This window comes from Macaca mulatta, chromosome 19 (genome assembly GCF_049350105.2).
Source record: "Macaca mulatta isolate MMU2019108-1 chromosome 19, T2T-MMU8v2.0, whole genome shotgun sequence".
Lineage (NCBI taxonomy): Eukaryota > Metazoa > Chordata > Mammalia > Primates > Cercopithecidae > Macaca > Macaca mulatta.
The window spans coordinates 65,406,263-65,432,547 of NC_133424.1; the positions used below are offsets into that span (position 1 = coordinate 65,406,263).

Below are 26,285 nucleotides of genomic sequence, written 5' to 3' on the forward strand. Positions count from 1 at the left end.
CACTTTATGGGCGTTTAGAAGGTAACTAGACACAGTACTTTTTATTTTAAAATTGTAGTCTATATTGGGGCTATTTTTTGTTTTCTGTTTCTTAATGTTCTATTAGATGTGGATAACAGAGTGTGGAAAATAGTCACCACATGACAATTGGGTTTATTTTCTTTTTTTTTTTTTTTTTTTTTTTTTTGAGACGGAGTCTCACGCTGTTGCCCAGGCTGGAGTGCAGTGGCGCGATCTCGGCTCACTGCAAGCTCCGCCTCCGGGTTCCCGCCATTCTCCTGCCTCAGCCTCCTGAGTAGCTGGGACTACAGGCGCCCGCCACCGCGCCCGGCTAATTTTTTGTATTTTTAGTAGAGACGGGGTTTCACTGTGGTCTCGATCTCCTGACCTTGTGATCCGCCCGCCTCGGCCTCCCAAAGTGCTGGGATTACAGGCTTGAGCCACCGCGCCCGGCCGGGTTTATTTTCAACTAAAGAATAATTTTCCAGTATTTCTAACGTATCACCCGGTAGAACTAAAGACTTACAGGGACACCGTGTTTTCATGTTTATAGAGAACCTAGTTTATACCGGCTATTGTCTTATGTACATTTTCATGTCACACAATTTTATCTCCAAACAACACCCTTATTTATATACACTCTATAGATTTCACTTTAGTAACACAGACAACAAAATATTAAACGTTTCATCTGGGTTACAATGTATGAAAGAAAAAAAATAAAAGGGAAAATCAGATTAAAAAATAAAAAGTAATTTTACTACAATCGAACATAAAGCGTGAAATATATTGCTCAATACCATAAACTGAAAAGAACATTTCCATAGCCTTTGGAGAAATGCCCTTCCAGTAAAACTGCCTAATCATATTTACTATGTGATAAACTTTTCCACAATTTTTCACTGAGTTAGTATAAAAATATCTTAGGCATTATAACTAAACAGGATTTCAAAAACATTTTCAACAGTTGTGTTATTTTTAATGAGTCCTATGGGTACAGCGGAAAAATAAATGTAGACTATTACTATGAAGAAAACTAGGGCGGGGCGCAGTGGCTCATGCCTGTAATCCCAGCACTTTGGGAGGCGGAGGCGGGTGGATCACTTGAAGTCAGGCATTCAAGACCAGCCTGGCCAACATGGTGAAACCCTGTCTCTACTAAAAATACAAAAATTAACCAGGTGTGGTGGCACACACCTGTAGTCTTGGGAGGCCAAGGCAGGAGAATCACTTGAACCTGGGAGGTGGAGGTTGTAGTGAGCCGAGATCACACGACTGCATTCCAGCCTGGGTGACAGAGCAAGCCTCCATCTCAAAAAACAAAACAAAACAAACAAACAAAAAAGAAAACTGGGGTCTTCCCAAACCAAGATGTCAGGAGTTTCCACAGTAAGTAATTCAGTGTACTAGAGTCAGTCTCCATTTTGTGATGTTGTACTACTAACACTTTTACAGCTCTGCACTTCCTCTTCCTGTTCTGCCCATTTGGTCAAACTGATCATGCTTGAGTGCTTCCTCCTTTGTCACTAGATGGACGTTCAAACCACACAAAACATAACCCAGCCCCACACCTTATCAACCATAACACACCAAGCAAGTTGCTTATCTGGGCTCTCAAGCCATTTTTGGACCAGCTTTGGAAGTCTACCCAGCTTTCCCCAGAAACCCATATTATGTAATAAACAGTCTTATAACACTTCTCAACCAAACTTGAGGTGAAATTCAATACAGTTCCAGTAGAGAGGTCACAAGTTCAAATTACCAAAATGTTATGAGGGTGAACATTCAAACTTTGTAGTTTATCTGCCAGGAAAAAAAAAAAAATCTGACTGTGTTATGTTCATTCTTAAAAGAAAATTTATATATATTAATTTCTCCAATTGCCACTGATCATTCCAAGGGTAAAAAAGAGATGTTGTTTTTATCCATATTCCACACACTTTTTGTTTCCTAATGTCATATTTTTACTATACTTGTATTTTCACTTCACGTACATAAAGATAATGCCATAGGTGTTATTTGGCATGCAAGAAAGAGACATGCAAAAATATAATACAGTGCATACGCATCAAGAGCAATGCAGACTTCAGGGTGTGAGAGTCTGAAATATCCTTTCTATGGGATTTTCATTATACCACATAAGTATCCCAAGGCAGAGTGTGGAGAGACTAATTCAAGTGCAAAATACAATTAGTTTCTGGGCTGAGCGTGGTGGCTCACGCCTATAATCCCAGAGCTTTGGGGGGCCAAGGCAGGTGGATCACTTGAGGTCAGGAGTTTAAGACCAGCCTGGCCAACATGGTGAAACCCTGTCTCTACTGAAAATACAAAAACTAGCCGGGTGTGGTAGCGGGCACCTATAATCCCAGCTACTTGGGAGGCTGAAGCAGGAGAATCACCGGAACCCGGGAAACAGAGGTTGCAGTGAGCTGAGATCACGCCATTGCACTCCAGCCTGGGTGACAGAATGAAACTCCATCTCAAACAAACAAAAAACCAAAATACGCTTAGTTTCTGAAAATTATATGTTGTTTGATCCAACAATGGAAATCATTATTCTAGATCCTTCGATAGCTTAATGGTGCACTGTTATTATCTGTTATGAAGTATGCTACTGAGGTAGGATAAAACTACGTTGGCAAGAAATGATTCATTCATACTTACAAAATACATCGAATTTTATTAGTTAAAACATTAAATCTATGATGCATTCTTAATTAAATAGTAGCAAAATGTCATTCCAGCAGTTAATGTAAATCCTAGTAACAAACATGGGATTCTGGTTACTTTGATTAAACTTCCTATGCTCAGCCGGCCGGGCACGGTGGCTCACGCCTGCAATCCCAGCACTGTGACAGGCTGAGGCAGGCAGATCATGAGGTCAGGAGTTCGAGACCAGTCTGGCCAACACAGCAAAACCCCATCTCTACTAAAAATACAAAAATTATCCTGGCGTGGTGGTACATGCCTGTAATCCCAGCTACTTGGGAGGCTGAGGGAGGAGAATCACTAAAATCCAGGAGGCTGAGGTTGCAGTGAGCTGAGATTGCGTCACTGCACTCCAGTCTGGGTGACAGAACAAGACTCTGTCTCAAAAAAAAAAAAAAAAAAATCAATCTTTGCTATGCAACAGCTATTGGCATTTGATGGAGAAGGTAGCCTTTTCTGCATTATTTGTACCACACATCAGTCCCTAATAAGCTATTACTCTTCTCTAATAAAAATCCAAGTGTCTTCTTGGCTCTATTTCATGGTCTGTTGGTAGAGAATTTCTTTTTCTTTTTTATTTTTTTGAGTCAGAGTTTCGCTCTTGTTGCCCAGACTGGAGTGCAGTGGCGTGATCTCGGCTCACTGCAACCTCTGCCTCCGGGATTCAAGCGAGTCTCCTGCCTCAGCCTCCTGAGTAGCTGGGATTACGGGCATGCACCACTGTACCTAATTTTGTATTTTCAGTAGAGACGGGATTTCTCCATGTTGGTCAGGCTGGTCTCGAACTCCTAACCTCAGGTGATCTACCCACCTCGGCCTCCCAAAGTGCTGGGATTACAGGCATGAGTCACCGTGCCGGCCAGTAGAGAATTTCTTTCCATACCCACAGTGCCCTTCTGTCAGAAGAAGGGCACCTGGAGTGCAATAAGGATGATGAGTGACATCATAGTTCATTATCCTCTGTCCTTTCCAAGTACTCTCTAATTCAGACTATATTTAATTTTAAAAGGCAGCGTCGTTCTTCTTCAGGAGCTTGGAGAGAAATAATCCTTACCCAGTGAAGTGAGTGAGCCCTTCCATCCTTTCTTTCCCAAACACCACCATGTAAGGTGTATAATCGTGTATAAAATCAGCAGATTATATATCAGAGGGTTATGAGGAAACTAGAGACTGAGTTATATTATTCCTATGAATCCTCAGCTATAGGTGTAGTCCAGGAGTAATAGTCTCGGCATGCATGTTACATTTGTGTAATTTCATCAAAGATATATCTTTTGATGCCTATTGAGCTCTGAAACCTGGATAAAGCTTCTGTCATACACAGTATATTCACAGGATTTCTCTGTTATGAACTCTGATGTCTGTTAATGCTTAAACTCATCAGAAGTTTGCCAGTCACTGCATTTGTAAGAATTGTCTCAAGAATGAATTCCCGATGTTGTGAAATAAGTAATTTGTGGCTGAACAACTTGCCACACTCCTTTGTAAGGTTACTTTTTCTGTGTGTGTGTGTGTGTGTGTGTGTGTGTTTGTGTGTGTATGATGGAGTTTCACTCTTGTTGCCCAAGCTGGAGTGCAATGGCATGATCTCCCTCACTGCAATCTCTGCCTCCCAGGTTCAAGTGATTCTCCTGCCTCATCCTCCTGAGTAGCTGGGATTACAGGCATGCACCACCATGCCCAGCTAATTTTTGTGTTTTTAGTAAAGACAGCATTTCATCATGTTGGCCAGCCTGGTCTTGAACTCGCGACCTCAGGTGATCTGCCTTCCTCGGCTTCTCAAAGTGCTGGGATTACAGGCATGAGCCACCACACCTGGCGTCCTTTGTAAGGTTTCTATCCACTATGAATTCTTCGATGTTTTGCAAGGTTTGAATTTTGAGTGAAGACCTTGCCACATTCGTTACATTTGTAAGGTTTGTCTCCAGTATGGATTGCCATATGGGTAGTTAGGGTTGAGCGAACACTAAAGGCTTTCCCACACTCATTACACCTGTAAGGTTTTTCTCCAGTGTGAATTCTTCTATGATTTGCAAGATGTGAATTCTGAGTGAAGACCTTGCCACATTCATTACATTTGTAAGGTTTTTCTCCAGTGTGGATGACCTGATGGGTAGCTAGGTTTGAATGTACACTAAATGCTTTGCCACACTCATTACACTTGTAAGGTTTCTCACCAGTGTGAATTCTCTGATGAACTGCAAGGTATGAACTGTGCCTGAAGACCTTGCCACAATCATTACATTTGTACGGTTTTTGTCCAGTATGTATTGTCTGATGGATAGTTAGGCTTGAATGAACACTAAAGGCTCTGCCACACTCATTACACTTGTAAGGTTTTTCTCCAGTATGAACTCTCCAGTGCCTTGCAAGTTGTGATGTTTGACTGAAGGCTTTACCACATTCACCACACTTGTAAGGTTTTGCTCCAGAATGAATTCCCCGATGACTTGCAAGGTGTGAATTTTGTGTGAAGACCTTACCACAGTCATTACATTTGTAAGGCTTTTCTCCAGTATGAATTGCCTGATGGGTAGTTAGGCTTGATCGCACACTAAAGGCTTTGCCGCACTCATCACACCTGTAAGGTTTCTCTCCAGTATGAATTCTTTGATGATTTGCTAAGTGTGAATACTGAGTGAAAACCTTGACGCATTCATTACATTTGAAAGGTTTTTCTCCGGTATGGATGATCTGATGCTTAGTTAAGTTTGAATGCATACTGAAGGCTTTTCCACACTTATTACACTTGTAAGGTTTCTCACCAGTATGAATTCGCCGATGCTTTGCAAGGTATGAATTGTGCCTGAAGACCTTGCCACACTCATTACATTTGTAAGGTTTTTCTCCAGTGTGGATTGTCTGATGGGTAGTTAGGCTTGAGCGAACACTAAAGGCTTTGCCACACTCATTACACTTGTAAGGTTTCTCCCCAGTATGAATTCTTCGATGACTTGCAAGGTGTGAATTTTGAGTGAAGCACTTGCCACATTCCTTACATTTGTAAGGTTTTTCTCCAGTATGGATAACCTGATGTGTAGTTAGTTTTGAATGTGCTCTAAAGGCTTTGCCACACTCATTACACTTGTAAGGTTTCTCTCCAGTATGAATTCTCCGATGACCTGCAAGGTTTGAAGGTTGACTGAAGACCTTTCCACATTCATGACATTTGTAAGGTTTTTCTCCAGTATGGATTACCTGATGGATAGTTAGGTTTGAACGAACAGTAAAGGCTTTGCCACACTCATTACACTGGTAAGGCTTCTCTCCAGTATGAATTCTCTTATGACTTGTTAGCCGTTGAGTTTTGATTGAAGACCTTGCCACATTCATCACATTTATAATGTTTTCCCCGATTATTAAGAGACTTCTCAACTTGATTGTATTCATAAATTTTCCCTTCACCTTGAAATTGCTGCAGTTCAGGCAGATGTGACTGAAAACTTACTCCAAGCTGATTTTCAATAAGCTTGTTTCCTGCAGCCCTTCTATCATGTTGATCTCTTCTATCAGGGAGATTTTCTTTTTGCAACATAAGTACTCTTGTAATTTCCTTCATCTTTCCACTGCCACTCAAAGTCATATGTATTTTTCTGAACTTCCTCGAAGGACAGGGCTTCATCACAGCTTTCAAGTGTCTCCAGCTTCACCATGTGGAATGCTTCTCCCATACTGTTCTTCCCCTTTGGTGGCAGATCCTTGTTTACACATTTACAAGAGATATCTGTAAGATATAAAGAACCACAGGTTTCCAATTAATTATAGTACATTAATAATTATTTCCCATTGAAAAACCTCATGTTACACCAAAAGTAATAGTTATGTTGAACAGACTTATGATTCTTCAGAACCATAATTTTTCAGAACACAAAAGGAATAGGATTCCTTATCAAAGAAAAGGTGGTAACATGTAACTCAAATAGTAGGGGATCCTCGTTTTAAACAATCTGTGAACAAAACCCTCATATTGTACAAACCCATATTGGCCCTGAAAGGAGTACTTTCCAACCATGACCCGAGGCTACCAATTGGCAATATGTTTTATATGGCTGTCTTGGAATTCAAGAGAAAGAATTCTTATATTGTGCCTATTTAAAGCATATTTGTTATGCACAAGTAAATGCTAAAGCACAACGTGATGTACTGTAATGGTGAATAACTCACAGCAAACATACGTAATGAATAATTAAAGAAGTAGTAATTTTGAATTGGAAAAAAATAATAGCACTGAAAAAATGAGGAGGAATTCAATTTTAAAATGTCAGAAAAAACTTTTGAATTGGAAAAAAAAAAAAAAAAGAGAGAAAAGAGGAGTTCTACTTCAGAACCAGCACAGGACATAAGAACTGGAATATAGTCTCGCTGTGTCACCCAGGCTGGAGTGCAGTGGCGCGATTTCGGCTCACTGCAACCTCCGCCTCCCGGGTTCAAACAATTCTCTGCCTCAGCCTCCTGAGTAGCTGGGATTACAGGTGCCTGCCACCACGCCCAGCTGATTTTTGTATTTTTAGTAGAGACAGCGTTTCACCATCTTGGCCAGGCTGGTCTTGAGCTCCTGACCTCGTGATCCACCCACCTTGGCCTCCCAAAGTGCAGAGATAACAGGCATGAGCCACTGCACCCAGCCTGTTTATATTATTCTTGACTGCAAATGGTGTCACATGCAGTAAGTGTGTGTATAAGTTTTGATAAGTTTTAATTTTTTATCATAGATTTGTGTTTTTTTGAAGCGGAGTCTCATTCTGATGCCCAGGCTAGAGTGCAGTGGTGCAATCTTGGCTCACTGCAACTTCTGCTTCCCAGGTTCAAGTGATTCTCCGGCCTCAGCCTCCCAACTAGCTGGGATTACAGGCATGTGCCACCACGGCCAGCTACTTTTTGTATGTTTAGTAGAGACAGGGTTTCATCATGTTGGCCAGCTGGTCTTGAAATCCTGACCTCAAGTGATCCACCCACCTTGGCCTCCCAAAGTGCTGGGATTACAGGCGTGAGCCACTGCACCCAGCCAGATTTGTGTGTTTTTGTTTGGTTTGTTTTTGTTTTTGTTTTGCAACAAAAGAACAGCACAGATTTATTGAAATGGAAGTACACTCCACAGAGTGGGAGCGGGCTCTAGCAAGCAGCTCAAGAGCCAGATTTGTGTATTTTTTTATGGTGGTAAATAATAGAGTAGTACTTTATGCATTCATCACATACCTAATTTTTTCTTAATTTTTATGATATTTTTAGGTTATGCAATTTGTCTGCTTTATCAAATTGTTGCAAATGTCTTTAAAAATTTCCAATATATTTACTGGAATAAAACCCATGTATAGGCCGGGCACGGTGGCTCAAGCCTGTAATCCCAGCACTTTGGGAGGCCGACACGGGTGGATCATGAGGTCAGGAGATCGAGACCATCCTGGCTAACACGGTGAAACCCCGTCTCTACTAAAAAATACAAAAAACTAGCAGGGCGAGGTGGCGGGCTCCTGTAGTCCCAGCTACTCGGGAGGCTGAGGCAGGAGAATGGCGTAAACCCGGGAGGCGGAGCTTGCAGTGAGCTGAGATCTGGCCACTGCACTCCAGCCTGGGTGACAGAGCGAGACTCTGTCTCAAAAAAAAAAAAAAAAAAAAAAAAAAACCCATGTATAAGATGACCCATGGAATTCAAACCTGTGCTGTTCAAGGGCCAACTGTATACCCAGAAGTGGGATTGCTGGATAATATAGTACTTTTATTTTTATTTTTTTGAGAAATTTCCATATAATTTTTCATAATGCCTAGACTAATTTACATTCAATCAATAGTGTACGAGAACCCCCAGTCTCCATATCTTTGCTAACACATATCTTTTGTCCTTCTGACAGTAGCCACTCTGACAGCTATATGATATTTTATTCTGCTTTAAATCTGCATCTCTGCAAGTAGTGATGTTGTTGGCTGTTTGTCTGTCTTCCTTCAAGAACTGTATATTGAGGCTCATGCCTATAATCTCAGCACTTTGTGAGGCCAAGTTGGGCAGATCACCTGAGACTAGGGATTTGAGACCAGCCTGGCCAACATAGTGACCAAAAATGCAAAAATTAGCCAGGCGTGGTGGCGCGCACCTGTAGTCCCAGCTACTTGGGAGGTTGAGGCAGGAGAATAGCTTGAACCTGGGAAGCAGAGATTGCAGTGAGCCGAGATTGTGCCACTGCACTCCAGCCTGGGTGACAGAGCAAGACTCTGTCTCAAAAAAAAAAAAAAAGGAAAAAAAATGTATATTGAGATCCTTTGGCCATTTTTTAATTGGTTTGTTTTCATGCTATTGAGTAGTTTTGATTTCTCATACATTTTGGATATTAAATTGGTGTCAAATATACAAATTGCAAATGCTTTCTCACAATCCGTAGGTTGTCTCTTCATTATGTTAATTGTTCCCTTTGCGGTGATTTTCAGTAGATGCCACCCCATTTATCTGTTTGCTTTTGTTGCATAAGCTTCTGGCATCAAGGCCAAAAAATCATTGCCTGGATCACGTCATGTAGCTTTTCCCCTATGATTGCTTCTAGTAGTTTTACATTATCAGGTCTTACGTTTAAGTATTTAATACATTTTGAATCAATTTTGGTATCTGATGTGAGATTAACATCCATTTCATTCTCCTGTGTGTGGATATTGAGTTTTTCTAGCTACACTTATTGAAAAAACTGTCCTTTGTTCATTGTGTGTTCTTGGCACCTCTGTCAAAAGCCAGCTGCCCATATATTCATCATTTGTTTTTTTTCTTCACTTTTTTTTTTTTTTTGATATGGAGTCTCACTCTGTCGCCCAGGCTAGAGTGCAGTGGCGCAATCTCAGCCGACTGCAACCTCTGCCTCCTGGTTTCAAGTGATTCTTCTGCCTCAGCCTCCCAAGTAGCTGACCACCACGCCTGGCTAATTTTTGTATTTTTAGTAGAGACAGGGTTTCACCATATTGGACAGGCTGGTCACGAACTCATGACCTCGTGATCCACCCACCTCAGCCTCCCAAAGTGCTGGAATTACGGGGGTGAGCCACCGCATCCGGCTTTCTTTTTACTCTTTCTATTCTGTTCCACTGGTTGATGTGTCTATTTTTAAGGAAGTACTATCCTGTTTTAATTACTATATCTTTATAATATAGTTTGAAATAAGGTAGTGTGATGCCTCCAGGTTTGTTCTTTTTGTTCAATGAATCCCATGCTCAAGTGTAAAAAAATAGGATACACACCCCATATAGGACTGGGATCAAAAAGAGAAAGTTTCTGTCCATTGTACTTAACAATTTGGCTAATCATCTCGGAAGATCAACCCACTCCCCTTGTCACCCACATCCACAAACTGTCGCAAAGTGGAATAGGAGAAGTAGCTGAGACCTCAACAGGCAAAGAAAGCTTAAGACAGCTCTGTGAAGTTTCTGGGGCCCCAGGTGCAAAGGAGGAGCAGCCAACGTTTTCTATCTTCCAAGCTCATGAAATGGGATAAAATATGGATAGGGGCACTTGTCATAACTATGGAGGCCTCACGTCTGATCTCTGTGGACAGAAAAATAAGGATTTTTGATTGAATGAAGCACAGAAGGAGAGACTAAGGAGGAAAGCAACCCTTTTGAAAGGAACCAAGAGTTCATAGAAACCAAGTAACAGACGGTTGTAGGTCATGATCAAGACTCTGCATGTGTTGCTGTTTGGGCTGTAGCACCACTGCAGGTTGGAAGGAGAAACTTTTACACATCTAAAGAACAGAGCATTAAGTGGTAGGGAAAAAAATTCTTATCAGTGATCACAGGATATAAACTTTTATTTTCCCAAAAAATTCTGCCATTTGCAGGGTGTTTCTCAAACACTGTCTAATGCGACGCTTTCTCTCTGCCCATCTGAACTCTGACCTGTAATTACACCTCGGATCCACTCCCACTTGCTATTTTCTCTTGGCTGTCCACATTCCAGGGCTCCTTCCCTTGTTCCAACAAGGAGATAATACTCAGATCAAAAGGAGAGATTCCTGCTTACGAAAAGAAAGAAGGCCAGGCATGGTAGCTCACACCTGTAATCCCAGCACTCTGGGAGGCTGAGATGTGCAGATCACCCTGAGGTCAGGAGTTCGAGACCAGCCTGGCCTATAATCCCAGCTACTCAGGAGGCTGAGGCAGGAGAATCACTTGAACTTAGGAGGCGGAGGTTGCAGTTGCAGTGATCCGAGATCGTGCTATTGCACTCCAGCCTGGGTGAGAAGAGTGAAACTCCATTTCAAAAAAAAAGAGAGAAAAAAAAGAAAAAGAAATATAATGTGCTGTGGCTTTTCCAGAACTACACCCTTAGGTTAACATGAGAAGAGAGGAAACTGCAGATGGATTTGGAAAAACATTTCAACAGTTGATCCACTGAATGCCTCCTGAGTGATTAGGAAACACCAGACTACACAGATACCTAGCTTTCGTCCATGAACCACTAAATCAAAAGCACAGAAGTAAAAAACAGAAAATCAAACATTTTAAATCTGGTACAAGGTATTATGCATACAAAGCTCTAAAACTCTCCACAAAGTGGGCAGACCATCTCAAGAAACGGCAAGATTAAAGTCCAGATTTTGCATGATCAGGCTTTTCATTTCTGAGTCAACAGGTCATCAATCCTCATCGAGGAATGCAGGGGCTCTCAAGAGACTCACAAGGGAAAATGAAAACATACACAAGAACAGACCTTGACTTCTAAAAGAAAGTCATCCTTACCCAGTGAGACCAGGTTCCTGTAGTTCTCCAACATGACGTCCCTGTACAAAGTCTTCTGAGCAGGGTCCAGGTATGTCCACTCCTCCTGAGAGAATTCTATGGCCACATCCTTGAGTGTCAACTGTCCCTAAAATGAAAAACACATTTCACCAAGTGACTATGAGGCAAATTTGAATCTTCACATAAAACGAGAAGAGGAGAGAGCTGTAAAGATAGGTTCAATTCAAGTAAGCAGACTGACACATCCAGGCTGTGATCATGGTACATACAGATTTGATCTTCATCCCTTTTCCTGAAAAGAGCTCACTTGAAATCTGTGAGGTGATAAGTATCTTTTTGTACGTCAGTGAGACTAACTGGTGGCTGAAGGCCGCCAGATAGCTTCACGGTGTGGGCCGGACACTGGAAAGACCAAGACAAGATTACAGGGTTAGGCCAGGCGCCATGGCTCACGTCTGTAATCCCAGCACTTTGGGAGGCCGAAGCCAGTGGATCACTTGAGGTCAGGAGTTCGAGACAGGCCTGGCCAACACGGTGAAACCCTGTCTCTGCTAAAAATACAAAAATTAGCTGGGCATGGTGGCACGCACCTGTGATCCCAGCTACTCAGGAGGCTGAGGCAGGAGAATCACTTCAACCTGGGAGGCAGATGTTGCAGTGAGCTGAGATCACGCCACTACACTCCAGCCTGGATGACAGAATGAGACTCTGTCTCAAAATAAATAAATAAAAATAAAAATAAATAAATAAATAAAAGGTTACAGGGTTGGGACTTCCAGGCTCAATCTCCAACACTGCAAAAGGGAAGAAGGGCTGAAGTTTCAGTTGAACATCTATGGCCAATAATGTAAACAGTCATGCCTATGTAATGAAGCTTCCATAAAAATGCAAAAAATTAAGGTTCTGAGGAGCATTTGGGACAGATGATAACATGGAGGCCCCTTGAGTGGTGCACCCACAGAGGGCATGGAAGCTCAGAGCTCCTCCCTATGTCACCCAATAGATTGCTTCCATCTGCATTCTTTGTTATATCCTGAGCAATAAATGAATCAATATGAATCAAGTGTTTCCCTGAGTTCTGTGAGCCACTGTAACAAGTTAATTGATCCCAACGAAGAGGTCATGAGAATTTACAACTTAAGCCGGTTAGCGAGAAACCCAAGCCACAACCTGTGTTTGCGAATGGCATTGAGGTGGCTGCACCCTTGTGGGACTGAGCCCTATACCTGTGGGATGTGATGCTATATCCAGACAGCATCAGAATTGAACCGAATGGGAGGACACCCAGGTCACGTCCACTGCAGAATTGCTTGATTGATGTGATGGAAAACCCAACACATCTGGGAGAACGGAAGCACTCTGTGTTGCAAGTAGTAGAAGAAACTGTATCCAGCTGGACACGGTGACTCATGCCTGTAATCCCAGCACTTTGAGAGGCCGAGGCGGGTGGATCACCTGAGGTCAGGAGTTCAAGACCAGCCTGGACGATGTGGCGAAACCTCGTGTCTACTAAAAATACAAAAATAGCCAGGCATGGTGGTGGGCACCAGTAATCCCAGTTACTCAGGAGCTGAAGCGGGAGGATCATTTGAACCTGGGAGGTGGAAGTTGTGGTGAGCCAAGATCACGCCATTGCACCCCAGCCTGGGCAACAGAGCGAGACTCTATCTCAAAAAAAAAAAAAAAAAAAAAAAACTGAATCAGTTTTTCCCTATATTCTCACACACTAAGGTTTACTTGAGCAAGTTATGTCTGCTTAATCCTGTTTTATTATTCTTTTCCCTAAGAGGTTATGATATCCTCTAAATTAGTGTGGATTTCTGTTTTGTGGACAATAAATAAATATACAGATACAAAATCGGCTGGGCACAGTGGCTCACTCATGCCTGTAATCCTAGCACTTTGGGAGGCCAAGGTGGGGGAATCACTTGAGGTCAGAAGTTCGAGACCAACCTGGCCAACATGGTGAAACCCTGTCTCTACGAAAAATACAAAAATTAGCCGGAAATTGCTTGAACCTGGGAGGCAGAGGTGGCAGTGAGCCAAGATGGTGCCACTGCACTCCAGCCCGGGCAACAGGGGGACAACCAAAACAAAAGAAAAAAGCCAGGCCGGGCGCGGTGGCTCAAGCCTGTAATCCCAGCACTTTGGGAGGCCGAGACGGGCGGATCACAAGGTCAGGAGATCGAGACCATCCTGGTTAACACGGTGAAACCCCGTCTCTACTAAAAAATACAAAAAACTAGCCGGGCGAGGTGGCAGGCGCCTGTAGTCCCAGCTACTCGGGAGGCTGAGGCAGGAGAATGGCGTAAACCCGGGAGGCGGAGCTTGCAGTGAGCTGAGATCTGGCCACTGCACTCCAGCCTGGGCGACACAGCTAGACTCCGTCTCAAAAAAAAAAAAAAAAAAAGAAAAAAGAAAAAAGCCCAGCACAAGTTCATCTCTACCAGCTTTAGATAGATATTATGTCTGATACATCAAGTAATATTCAGCATCTAGATGACCTAGAGAATGAGTGGTGTCTTCAAGGATGACAACATCCACAGTGGCTTTGAAGAAAAAACAAGTCAGAGTTTTAAAACTATGATGAGAGCAATAGCAATGATAGGGATTTAAGAACAAGGTCCGTATGCGAGGTAGCATTTTAAATCCTTTATGTGTACTAACACGTACAACACTGTAGCCCATGAGAGAAAGACCTGCTCCCATTTTACTGTGGGACAGCTGTTTCACAGACACACTGAGAAACTTGTCTCAGGTCAAAGAGCTAAAAATGACAGAGCAAGTACCTATACCCAGGTATCTGGGAATTAAAATTAAACCTAAGCAATCAGTTAAGCAACAGGCAAGCTACCTGAAAGAGCAGCTCACAAAGCCCTGAATAATCTTCCAAAGAGAGTAAGTAGGTGGTTTGGAATCCTAAAGCATTAAGGAAGGCTACATAGTCAAGCGCCTTCAGAGTTTTCATTTTAGAATCTCCGTGTCTTGAGATCAGCACAAAGGAGTCAATATATCTGTCCAAGGTTCTGAAAGGGAAGTCATTTTGGAAGAATTCATTTATATAATGAGAGGCCGAGTACCCGAGTAACGGGTACCAATGTCTAAGAGATTCCCAACATCCTTTTGTGCAACATGTATCAGCAGCTGCCCACAGCTCTTTAGTTTACCATTCTACTGTGAATGACTGACATGTAGATTGGTCTGAATAGTTTCTTGGTCATTAAACTGGCTAGGAAAGAATTTTCCCAGTCTTTAAGATGCTACACTGTGGCTGAAATCCTCTCAACTACTGTGAAAACGAGGTTTAAAAAATAAAGAAGTTGGCCAGGCATGGTGGTTCATGCCTGTAGTCCCAGTACTTTGGGAGGTCAAGGCAGGCATATTGTTTGAACTCAGGAGTTTGAGACCAGCCTGGGCAACAGAGCAAGACCTTGTTTCTACAAAAAAGTAAAAATAATAATAAAAGGAAAAATAAACAAATACAAATAAATAAAGAAGTACAAGAAATGAGAGAATGTTAGAGAATGAAGGGTAAAATAATGTCGAGCAAAACTGGCCACAGAATGTGTTAATATATTCCAGTTCAAATAGTGTTTTATGAAGAAAGAGACTTTAAAATCTCAGGGGTAAGCAAATTTAAACTGAAAACAGAATAAAAAGTCCTAGAAAGATATAGTAAAAACTAGTGTCTGTCTCTTTGCATAAAGTAGTATAATGTAGTTTGCATAATGTAGTATAATATAGTTTGCATAAAGTAGTATAATATAGTTTGCATAAAGTAGTATAATATAGTTTGTACACATTTGTAAAACAACCAGCTAGCAAGGGAATTATCTCAAAGAACTACACAGGAGCCAAATGAGATTATCAAGGACAACAAACCACTTCTTTTATTACAATGTCACACTTATAGAAGAAAGCACATGTAAAAGCCTAATTTCAGCACTGAATTCGGGACTTTGTCACTGGAAATTTGGGTAGAATCAAAAGAGAAAATAAAGATAAAAGTGGCTATGAGTTTTGTAGAAATATGTAAATTTCTTTTTTTGTTGTTTTTTTGGAGACGGAGTTTTGCTTTGTCACCCAGGCTGGAGTGCAGTGGGTTTGGGGAGCTTCCAGATGGCTGACACGTGGAGGTTCCTGGAGGACGGCATACCCAGGGAGGGCAGGGAAGCTCTGCACCCCTTTCCCCATACCTCACCTTATGCATCTCTTCACTGGTATCTTCTGTAATAGTATTTATAATCAACCTGTAAAACTGAGTGTTTCTCTGACCTCTAAGAGTTGCTCCAGCAAATTAAAGAAGGGTTCATGGGAACCTCAACTTGAGGTTGGTCGGTCAGAAGTTTCAGAGGCCTGGACGTGCAATTGGGAACTGAGCCATCAATCTGTGAGATGTGACACTATCTTCATGCAGACAAGTGTTGGAACTGAACTGGAGGACAGCCAGTTGGTTGCTCTCTGTTTGTTGGTGGGGAGAAATCCCTCACATGTGGCCACAGAAGTCTTCTGTGTGGATTGTGGTGTTGGTGTGAGAGCAGAGGGAAACATGGTGTTTGAGTTGTTTTAACTAAACACTCCAAAAGTAAATTGACACGAGGTCACCTAACTGAGAAAAACTGAAACAAGTTCAAGGCTAACAATATGGAACTTCACCAAAGGTCATCATATACACAAACGCATTTATGCCCATATGTTACTATCCTATTAGTTCATTAATACATAGTGGAGAACAGGCCGGATGCGATGGCTCACACTTGTAATCCCAGCACTTTGGGAGGCCGAGTCAGATGGATCACCTGAGGTCAGGAGTTCGAGACCAGCCTGGCCAACATGGAAAACCCCATCTCTACTAAAAATACAAAAATTAGCCAGGTGTGGTGGTGGACACCTGTAATCCCAGGTACTTGGGAGGCTGAGGCAGGAGAATTGCTTGAACCTAAGAGGGGGAAGTTGCAGTGAGCCAAGATTGTGCTCCTTCACTCCAGCCTGGGTGAAAGAGTGAAACTCCATCTCAAAAAAAAAAAAAAAAAGGCAGCAGAGAACAAAGTTAAGGCCATAAAAATATTTAAAATATGATTTCAAATGATAAAACACATACAATTTATTTAAATCATGGTACGTCTTTTATAAAATCATGGGCGTATGCATCTACATATTCATGTGCGCACATCACATATACCAGTTAAATTAAGTGAAATAAGGAGATGTGTCTCAACGATGTATTTGTTTTTGATGATATCTTTAGTTGTCTTTTTTGCTCATGTGCATTTCAGAAAGTCTGGGACAATTAAAATGCATGAATTGTATTTAATTTAGTTTATAAACATTTTTGTAAGTTAAGCTGTAAAAATGCTAAAACAAAAATATGTAAGAACTTGTACTCCAATTGGTATTAAATACAATTATTAAAAATACTGATACCATTTTTTCCAGTTAAATTTAGATATTTAGGCATTAACAAAAGCCCAGGCCGGGCGCGGTGGCTCAAGCCTGTAATCCCAGCACTTTGGGAGGCCGAGACGGGCGGATCACGAGGTCAGGAGATCGAGACCATCCTGGCTAACACAATGAAACCCCGTCTCCACTAAAAATACAAAAAAATTAGCCGGGCGTGGTGGCGGCGCCTGTAGTCCCAGCTACTCGGGAGGCTGAGGCAGGAGAATGGCGGGAACCCGGGAGGCGGAGCTTGCAGTGAGCCGAGATCGCGCCACTGCACTCCAGCCTGGGCGACAGAGCGAGACTCCGCCTCAAAAAAAAAAAAAAAAAAAACAAAAAAAAAAAAACAAAAGCCCAATGGAGGTTTTAGTTTATTTTACTCATGAAATCATAACATAAGGTTAGGACATTTTTTAATATCATACATTAATTTAATAGACTTAAGAAGTATATATTGCAACGATATTTACTCAAAGAAATTATTGGATAATTAAAAATTGGTTCAAAAAGGAAATTTGAAAAACACCCAAAAGCTAATATTAAACAAGAAAATTTCACCAAACACATAATCAAGCAGTAAATGCTGGATGCATTTGCTCTAAATTAAAATGGAGAAAATGGGCTGGGCGCGATGGCTCATGCCTGTAATCCTAACACTTTGGGAGGCCAAGGCGGGTGGATTGCTTGAGCTCAGGAATTCAAGATGATCCTGGGCAAAATAGCGAGACCCCCATCTTTACAAAAAATATAAAAATTAGCTGGGTGTGGTGGCATGCACGTGTAGTCCCAGCTACTTGAGAGGCTGAGGTAGGAGGTTGGCTTGAGCCCAGGTGGTGGAGGCTGCCGTGAGCCGAGATTGCACCACTGCACTCCAGACTGGGCGACGGGGCCGGACCTTGTATCAAAAATAAAAAAGGAGAAAATAGGGCTCACCAGGGCTCCAGCTAAAGCCCACTTCAGAGCATGCCTGAGCTGAGACCAAGAAAATGGTAAAGTAGGAGCTAGACCTGTTAAAACTAACAGATGACATACTCACAACCTAGGAAAAGAACGCATTGAAGTATAAGAACTAATAACAACACTGTGAAAACAATCTTCATTCTTTCTTTAGCAGCTCTCATTAAACATACAACGCATCTCACGAGTACATTAGGAATGATACAATGCTAGCTATTAAAATACATTTCCACACCTATTTAAAGAAATTATAAAACTGTACTAAAGTGATGATGTCAATAAAATAGAGGAATAGGAACTCCCAAACACTACCTCCACCATGGAGACACAAATTTAGTAACAATATATGAACCAACTGCCTTTGTGAGAAATCCAGTAACCATTTAAGAGGTTGGAACTCTTAACAGAAGTCTAGTAGAAAAATACAGGACATCTGCTCACAGTGGCCTTACCCTGGCATGATGCAGTGTCACTGCAAGAAAAACACCAATTTCCCATTTCTCCTGGAAGAGGAAAAGTATGAAAACATTCATCCATATTCTGTCTTTTCAGGGCGCTGGCTGAGGGATAAGTTTCTCTCTTGGTTGAATATAAGTAACGAAGGCCGGGAGCAGTGGTTCATGCCTGTAATCCCAGCATTTTGGGAGGCCGAGGCGGGTGCATCGCTTGAGCTCACGAGTTGGAGACCGGCCTGGGCAACATGGTGAAACCCCATCTCTATTAAAAATACAAAAAAATAGCCAGGCATGGTGATGCACGCCTGTAGTCCCAGCTACTCGGGAGGCCATGGCAAGAGAATCACTTGAATCTAGGAGGCAGAGGTTGCAGTGAGCTGAGATTGCGTCACTGCACTCCAGCCTAGGCAACAGAGCAAGACTCTGTCTAAACAAACAAACAAAAAAGGAGTTTGGAGTCAGATAAACACAGTGACTCACTTGTTCGGCATCAAATGCAATATAAATGAGGCTACAAAGCTTTCCCCACAGTGGTCTCATTTTACAGCATTTCGTGAGTGCTTGTGCACAGTAACATCTGCCTTCATAACCAGCTTCTCTTATCAGAATTTACACAGAGCTGGCAATATATTCAAATATGGCCTGAACAATCTGCGTTGCCCAACAGCACTGACACCACGGGGCCCTCACCCCATCTCCATCCATGTCTGGTGTGAGCCCTTCCCAGGACGACGATGCCCAGTGCCGCCTCTTCCCAAGTTCATGTCACTGGGTCACGAGAGATGGAATCTAAGCGAGATGAGAGGGACTGAGGGAAGGCACGGGTGAGTGTGAGCAAACCTGTCAGGCAGGACGCTTCAGACTCAGAGAAGATTCCCAACTCCAAGGCCCAGCGTTTCTGAAAGGAAGGAGACACAACAATCCACCGAGAACATCATCTCACCTGAGGAGGAGCCATCCCTGACTCCTCTGCTTTCCTCTTCCTCTTCTTCCAGGGTTCTGCCTTGGGTAACATGAAAGAGACTTTAGAATTCAATCCTGAATGTCAAAACTATGCTGTTTATTGGTTAGAATCAACACACCCCCTCCTGTGCCATAACCTCATACACAGGGAAGACCTTACCCTGTGGAAAGATGGTCCTCTGCCGCCCACTGCACCAGAAAAGATGCAGGGCTAAGAAACTCCTACAGGAAAAGCAAGTGAGTTTCTGACCTCTTTCTTTAGAATCTGCTCCCCGCCTGGAGAGGCCCGCACACAGGCTGCAGCAGTGGGGAGCTGAGCTGGAACGAGCTTCCGTTCAGGGCACAGACCCAGCCCTGACCAAACCCCATGCAAAGCACAGCCCCGCTCCCCTCTGTGGATCACAGGCTGATCTCAGCCTTCAGAAACGAGCAGCAGTGCCCTGGTGCTCAGTGGTAGATACAGAATAACAGAATAGAACCAATCTTAAATGTCATTGAAGCTGGGCTGCAACTTACTTGAATGAAAATCTCTGCTAAGGGGGCATAAGAGATGTAATCGCAAAATGCCTCAGCGTTCTTGAGCTCCGCTGAGAGGGGCCAAGCCCAGCACAGCCCCCCACCTTCTGGCTCTACTCTCCCTGGGGGCCTTGTTGTCACCAGGATCCAGACAGTGGAAGGTGAAGCAGACAGAGAAACATGCAGAACAGCCACTGTGGACCAGAGGTGAGGCTGGGGGTGGGGATGGAATGCGGAAGCGGGGGTCAGGGAGAGGGTCACAGAAGCCCCCATTGAGGAAGTGCTATCAGAACAAACACCTGGGTTAGGAAGGGTGTTTGCACCTGCAGCTGAGGGGCCAGAGTCCTAGGCACAGGGACCACCCATGTGAAGGCCCTGAGGCAGGAGCAACTTGGGCACCCCAGAAAAGGAAAGGGGCCTGAGTGGCTGGAGCAGAGGGAGCGAGGAGGACGCGGGCAGGAGATGAGGTCAGAGAGGTCCTAGGGGAGCAGGTCAGGCAGGGCTGAGGTCTTCAAACAATTTTTTTCCCACCTCCAAAGAATGTTGAGGCTGGGTGCAGTGGCTCTTGCCTGTAATCTCAGCATTTTGGGAGGCACAGGTGGGTGGACTGCTTCATGCTTGAGCTCAGGAGTTTGAGACCAGCCTGGGCAACATGGCAAAACCCCATCTCTAAAAAAGGTACAAAATTTAGTCACGTGTGTTGGTACGGGCGTGTGTGTGTGTGTGTGTGTGTGTGTGTGTGTGTGTGTGAATAGACAAGACCACTAATCTGGATATGCTCATCAAAATAATTCCCTTGAAGTAAAAGTTGATGCAGTGGAGGAGGGAGTGCCACCGTCCTGAGACTGTGTGCACAACTGAAGAACCAGCAACAGCCCGGAGCAGGGACAGTCCATTCCCAGTACCTACTGAGTTGAGATCGCAGGCCTTAAGACAGGTAGGTGGGGCCGGGCGCGGTGGCTCAAGCCTGTAATCCCAGCACTTTGGGAGGCTGAGATGGGTGGATCACGAGGTCAGGAGATCGAGACCATCCTGGCTAACACGGTGAAACCCCATCTCTACTAAAAAATACAAAAAACTAGCCGGGCGAGGTGGCGGGCGCCTGTAGTCCCAGCTACTCGGGAGGCTGAGGCAGGAGAATGGCGGGAACCCGGAAGGCGGAGCTGCAGTGAGCTGAGATCCGGCCACTGCACTCCAGCTTGGGCAACAGAGCGAGACTCCGTCTCAAAAAAAAAAAAAAAAAAAAAAAAAAAGACAGGTAGGTGGGCCTGTTGGAGAGCTCTTCCCTTTACTGTTTGAGACAGGAAAAAATCAACCTGTTCATACTATTGTCACACTCAACCCAGAATACTTCACCTGCAGTCACCGAAATGTGTGTAGTTTTTCCCACAATGACCAGTTCTGCAGTGGACTCCCAGGGGTGGGGGTGGGGGTGTCGTACAATTTCACCCCACTCTGACACTGTCAGATCTCCCAGGTGAAGATCTCAGTGTGCTATATGCTAGTAGTAACTCTTGGCTACACTCTCACCAGATAAATACCGTCATTCTCTTAACCCCTTCCTTGGATTCAATTAACTTGCTAAAACCATTCATCTATATGATTTGTAGTATCCTTTATAACAGTTGGGTAGGCTGGGCGCGGTAGCTCATGCCTGTAATCCCAGCACTTTGGGAGGCCAAGGTGGGTGGGTTACCTGAGATCAGGAGTTCAAGACTAGCCTGGCCAACATGGTGAACCCCCTTCTCTACTAAAAATACAAAAATTACCCGGGCATGGTGGCGGATGCCTGCAATCCCAGCTACCTGGGAGGCTGAGGCAGGAGAATTGCTGAGCCCGGGAAGCGGAGGTTACAGTGAACCGAGATCGTGCCATTGCACTCCAGCCTGGGTGACAGAGCAAGACTCCATCTCAAAAACAAACAAACAAACAAAAAACAACGGGGTAAACCAAGGAAAATGTTTCCCTGAGTTCTACAAGCTGCTCTGGCAAATAATAGCACCTCAGGAAGGGATAAGGAGAATCCCCAATTTATACTCAATGGGTCCGAAGCTCAAAATCTGGGACTTGGGGCTGGCATCTGAAGTGGGAACCCTCAACTAGTGGGATCTAATGCTAACTCTGGGTAGATAGTGTCCGAATTGAATTAAATTATAGGACAGTCAGGTAGTGTCTGTTGAAGAATTGCATGTTGGTGGGGAGAAATCCCCACCCCACACATTTTGGTGACGAGAGGCGATGCATTCTTTGTTTAGTGTTCATTAGCTGATTATGAGGGGAGGAAAAATACTTTCGTTTTTCCTCCTCATTCATACACTTGCCTACATATTACCCCATCCTAGGAAAAGGAAAGAGAGTGACGGACAACTGAATGAGTCAAGTCACTGCCCTCTGGTAGAATAGAGATTGCAAATAGAAGCTAACCTCTGATGCCAGGAATTATAAAATGCACATGTCTCACAGACAGGACTTTTGCAATTCTCACCAGCATCTCCACAACAGAAACAAAATATATACATATAAAATTAGTTAGATTATTATTATTATTATTATTTTTTTTTTTTTTTGAGACGGAGTCTCCTGCTGTGTCACCCAGGCTGGAGTGCAGTGGCGCGGTCTCGGCTCACTGCAAGCTCCGCAAGCTCCGCCTCCCAGGTTCACGCCATTCTCCTGCCTCAGCCTCCGAGTAGCTGGGACTACAGGCGCCCGCCACCACGCCCGGCTAGTTTTTTGTATTTTTAGTAGAGACGGGGTTTCACCATGTTAGCCAGGATGGTCTCGATCTCCTGACCTCGTGATCCACCCGCCTCGGCCTCCCAAAGTGCTGGGATTACAGGCTTGAGCCACCGCGCCCGGCCAAATTAGTTAGATTATTAGGGGCCGGGCACAGTAGCTCACACCTGTAATCCCAGCACTTTGGGAGGCTGAGGTGGGTGGATCACCTGAGGTCAGGAGTTCGAGACCAGCCTGGTCAACATAGTGAAACCCCATCTCTACTAAAATTACAAAAGTTAGCCAGGTGTGGTGGTGCATGCCTGTAATCCCAGCTACTCGGGAGGCTGAGGCACAAGAATCGCTTGAACATGGGAGGCGGAGTTACAGTGAGCTGAGATCATGCCATTGCACTCCAGCCTGGGCAATAGAGACTCTGTCTCAAGAAAAAAAAAAAATTGTTAGATTATGGACACAGAAATCAATATATCACGATGTAATTATCCATACCCAATGAAACCACCATGCATCTGGGCCAAAGTCCCCCTCTTTCTTCCTTCCTGTGTGTTTCCTCCCTCATTCTGTACATCTCTCATTCTCTTCTTCTCTCTCTGGCTTTTTTTCTTGTCTGTGTTTCAGCCTGGGTCGCTGCTCCTCATTTTGAGCCCTTCTCCTTTCCTGCTGTTTCTCCTTCCCTCTATTCCTTCTCTTCCACCTGTTCTGCTCCATTCTTGCAACCTGTTTCACTTCTTATTCCTCTTTCACCCCAATCTTTTGGTTGTCCCCAATTTCCATATATTTTTGCCTCTTTCTTCCCTTATCTCTGCTCTGTTAAATCTCCTCTTGCCTGTCTCACCTCCTTGTCCCCACTCTCTGGCACCCCCAGATCCCAGGTCTCCCCCTGCTGTGGTTCTCCCTCTGCTCTCCTTGTCACCGGCTGCCCCCTCTTGCTGTCCCAGCACCACGCTGCTGTCTGTCCTGGCTCCAAATCCCCGCTTCTCTCCCCCACTCTCTGTCGGAGGAGCTGCCCCTCTCCCTACCTTGCTGTCCTTCATCTCTCTAGACATCGAGCTTTTCTCTACATTTCTCCAGTTGTTTCTCCATGCTGTTACTTTCTCAGCGACTTCTTTCACCCTTACTGTCTCTTTGCAAATCCCGACCCATCCTCTACTTTGCCATGTTTATTGGTTTCCCCCATTCTTTCCTCTGTCTCCGTTTCTCTGCTTTTCTCTCAGCCCCTTTCTCTATCTCGTGATCCCCTTGGCCCACACATTCACAGGGAGGGTGTGGAGTAAGACGCCTGCATCCTGGAGGAGCACATTTTCCAGCGGGTGGAGCTGGACAGGCAAGAACACCGGGTGTCACACGACAAGCCCCAGGAACCTTCCCCAACGCGGGCTCAGGGGAAGCGGTGACTGCGAAGGGCAGGCCTGGGGAGCAGCAGGGCCCGGCACGAGGAGGAGGGAGGTGGGGGACGACGGCGCCTTAGGAGAGGGGTGGGGTCTGCAGGATCCCAGGAGCAGGCAGAGGACGCGGCCTCCCCGGGACTGGGGCTGCGGCACTGCGCTCCAGTAGCGAGGTTAGGGCGAGGTTAGGGGACGGCTCTAGGGCGAGGTTAGGGGACGGCAAAATCCTGCACCCACTTCGCGGATGAGGACTTCCCGGGGTAGAGGTCAGCAAAGGGTTTTAAGCAGGAAACGGCGCAGTAAAGGAGGCGTCTGCATGGTCTGAAAGCCGAAATACCGCGGGCAGGACCAGCCTGTGTGATTTTAACCCAAAGCGATGCGACCCCCAGAGTCTCGCGACAACGTCTGAATTTACTCGGCATGGAGGGAGCCGTGCGGGGACTTCAAGGGCTATAGGAACCCCCGGACATCGTGTAGGGAAATGCAGGGGACTCCGAAACGCAGGTTTAATCTAGATAGAAGGAAACTCACGCGGCGAGGAACAGCCTTCACTCCAAGACATCTGCTTCCGGGTTTGCAAGAAACTGCCCGTGCAGTAAACGGAGCCGGCGGCTGGGGGCGGGGCCTGGGCGGACCGGGGCAAAGGGGCGGGATGGGGGGGGGGGAAAGGCCAGGCGTCGGGAGTGACTGAGAGCATAGGGTGGGCGGGGAAGGGGCGGGGCAGGGGCGGGGCCTGAACCCGGGAGGCGGAGGTTGCAATGAGCCGAGGTCGCGCCATTGCACTCCAGCCTGAGTGACAAGAGTGAGACTTCGTCTCACCAAAACAAACAAACAAAAACAAACAAAACCACTTAGCCTATCTAAAAGTGTAACCAATGGCAGTAATATAAGCAATCATGCATATGTAATGAAGGCTCCATAACAACGCAAAAGGAGAGGATTCAGAGGAGCTTCTGGATAGGTGAACACTTGGAGGCTCCTGCAGTGTGGTGCACCCAGGGAGGGCACCAAGGCTCAACGCCCCTTCTCCCATGCCTCACCTCACTGATCCCTTCCATCTGACTGTTCATCTGTCAACTCTGTAATATCCTTTATAATAGGTAAATCTATGTAAAGTGTTTCCCTGTATTTTGTGAGCCACTCTAGCAAATTCGTTGAACCCTAGGAGGGGGTCAAGGGACTCCAGGATTTATATCTGATCAGTAAGCACAGGTCACAACCTGTGCTTGAGACTGGCATTGAAATGTGTGCACTATTGTGGGACTGAGCCCTCAAAGTGTGGGATCTGATGCCGTGTCCAGGCAGATAGTGTCAAAATGGAACGGAATGAGAGAACACCCACCTGGTGTGTGTGGCAGGATTGCTTGCTTGGTGTGTGTGGGAAAACCCAGTACCTCTGGGCTAACAGTAGCGTTCTGTGTTGTGAGAGAATAGTAGAAGAAACTGAATCAGTTTTTCCTATATTCTTAAACACGTGAAGTTTTTTGGGTTTTTCTTCTTCTTCTTCTTCTTCTTCTTCTTCTTCTTCTTCTTCTTCTTCTTCTTCTTCTTTTTTAAGACGGAGTCCTGCTCTTGTCACCCAGGCTGGAATGCAATGGCATGATCTCGACTCACTGCAACCTCTACCTCCTGGGTTCAAGCGATTCTCCTGCCTCAGCCTCCCAGAGAGTTGGGATTACAGGTGCCTGCCAGCACACTCGGCTAATTTTTGTATTTTTAGTAGAGATGGAGTTTTGCCATGTTGGCCAGGCTGGTCTCAAACTCCTGACCTCGTGATCTGCCTGCCTCGGCCTCCCAAAGTGTTGGGATCTCAGGCGTGAGCCACCGCGCCCAGCGTGAAGGCATTTTTGAGCAAGTTATGTCTCTCTGTTTCATTGTACTTTTCCCTAAGTAGTTATAATAGCCTCTAAATCTGTGTGGAGTTTTCAGTTTTGTGGACAATACAATCAATATACAAATAAAAACCCAAAGCATGAATGATGTCTTCAGAGATGACAAGGTCCACAGTGGCTTTACAGAAACACTGGCCAGAAGTAAAAACTGTGATGATAATGGCAATAGCAATGACTGACTTTTCTGAACACTATGTGCAAGGCATTATTCTGAATACGTTACCTGTATTAACTCATATAACAACATAATAGCTGTGGGCGGCAAGCCACCCAGGTGCTGAGGTAAGAGACGGAGGGCACGAGCTGTTCCAGTGTAATAAAATATATAAAATAACAAGAGTTATACTAGATACAGATCATAGGTATGATTATATATGAATATCATTAATCATTAGTTTGTAGCAATTACTCTTTATTCCAATATTATAATAATCCTTGCTCTACAATCATAACCTAGGAAAAACCAGGCCATATGGAGATAGGAGCTGAAGGGGCAGGGTGAGAAGTGACCAGAAGACAAC

General features: G+C 44.5%; 2 protein-coding genes across 2 annotated transcripts; one reads left to right on the forward strand and one right to left on the reverse strand.

Annotated features, from left to right (window-relative positions):
* Nucleotides 1-2,660: 2,660 nt before the first annotated feature.
* LOC720381 (uncharacterized) lies at nucleotides 2,661-24,448 on the reverse strand. The gene is given in 8 exon segments (XM_077981295.1): nucleotides 2,661-6,009; nucleotides 6,011-6,251; nucleotides 6,253-6,433; nucleotides 10,582-10,611; nucleotides 10,614-10,697; nucleotides 11,425-11,551; nucleotides 19,219-19,274; nucleotides 24,404-24,448. Coding segments are annotated over 8 exon segments (2,271 nt in total). The 5' UTR covers nucleotides 24,435-24,448; the 3' UTR covers nucleotides 2,661-4,488.
* Nucleotides 22,121-24,503, forward strand: LOC144337280 (uncharacterized). The gene is made up of 2 exons (XM_077981714.1): nucleotides 22,121-22,506; nucleotides 22,774-24,503. The coding sequence occupies exon 2, from the start codon at nucleotides 22,935-22,937 to the stop codon at nucleotides 24,039-24,041; it is 1,107 nt and encodes a 368-aa protein (XP_077837840.1). The 5' UTR covers nucleotides 22,121-22,506; nucleotides 22,774-22,934; the 3' UTR covers nucleotides 24,042-24,503.
* The last annotated feature ends 1,782 nt before the right edge of the window (nucleotides 24,504-26,285 follow it).

Coding starts and splice junctions, on each gene's coding strand:
- LOC144337280 (XM_077981714.1), top strand. CDS start 22,935: ATGGACACAGAAATCAATATATCACGATGTAATTATCCATACCCAATG.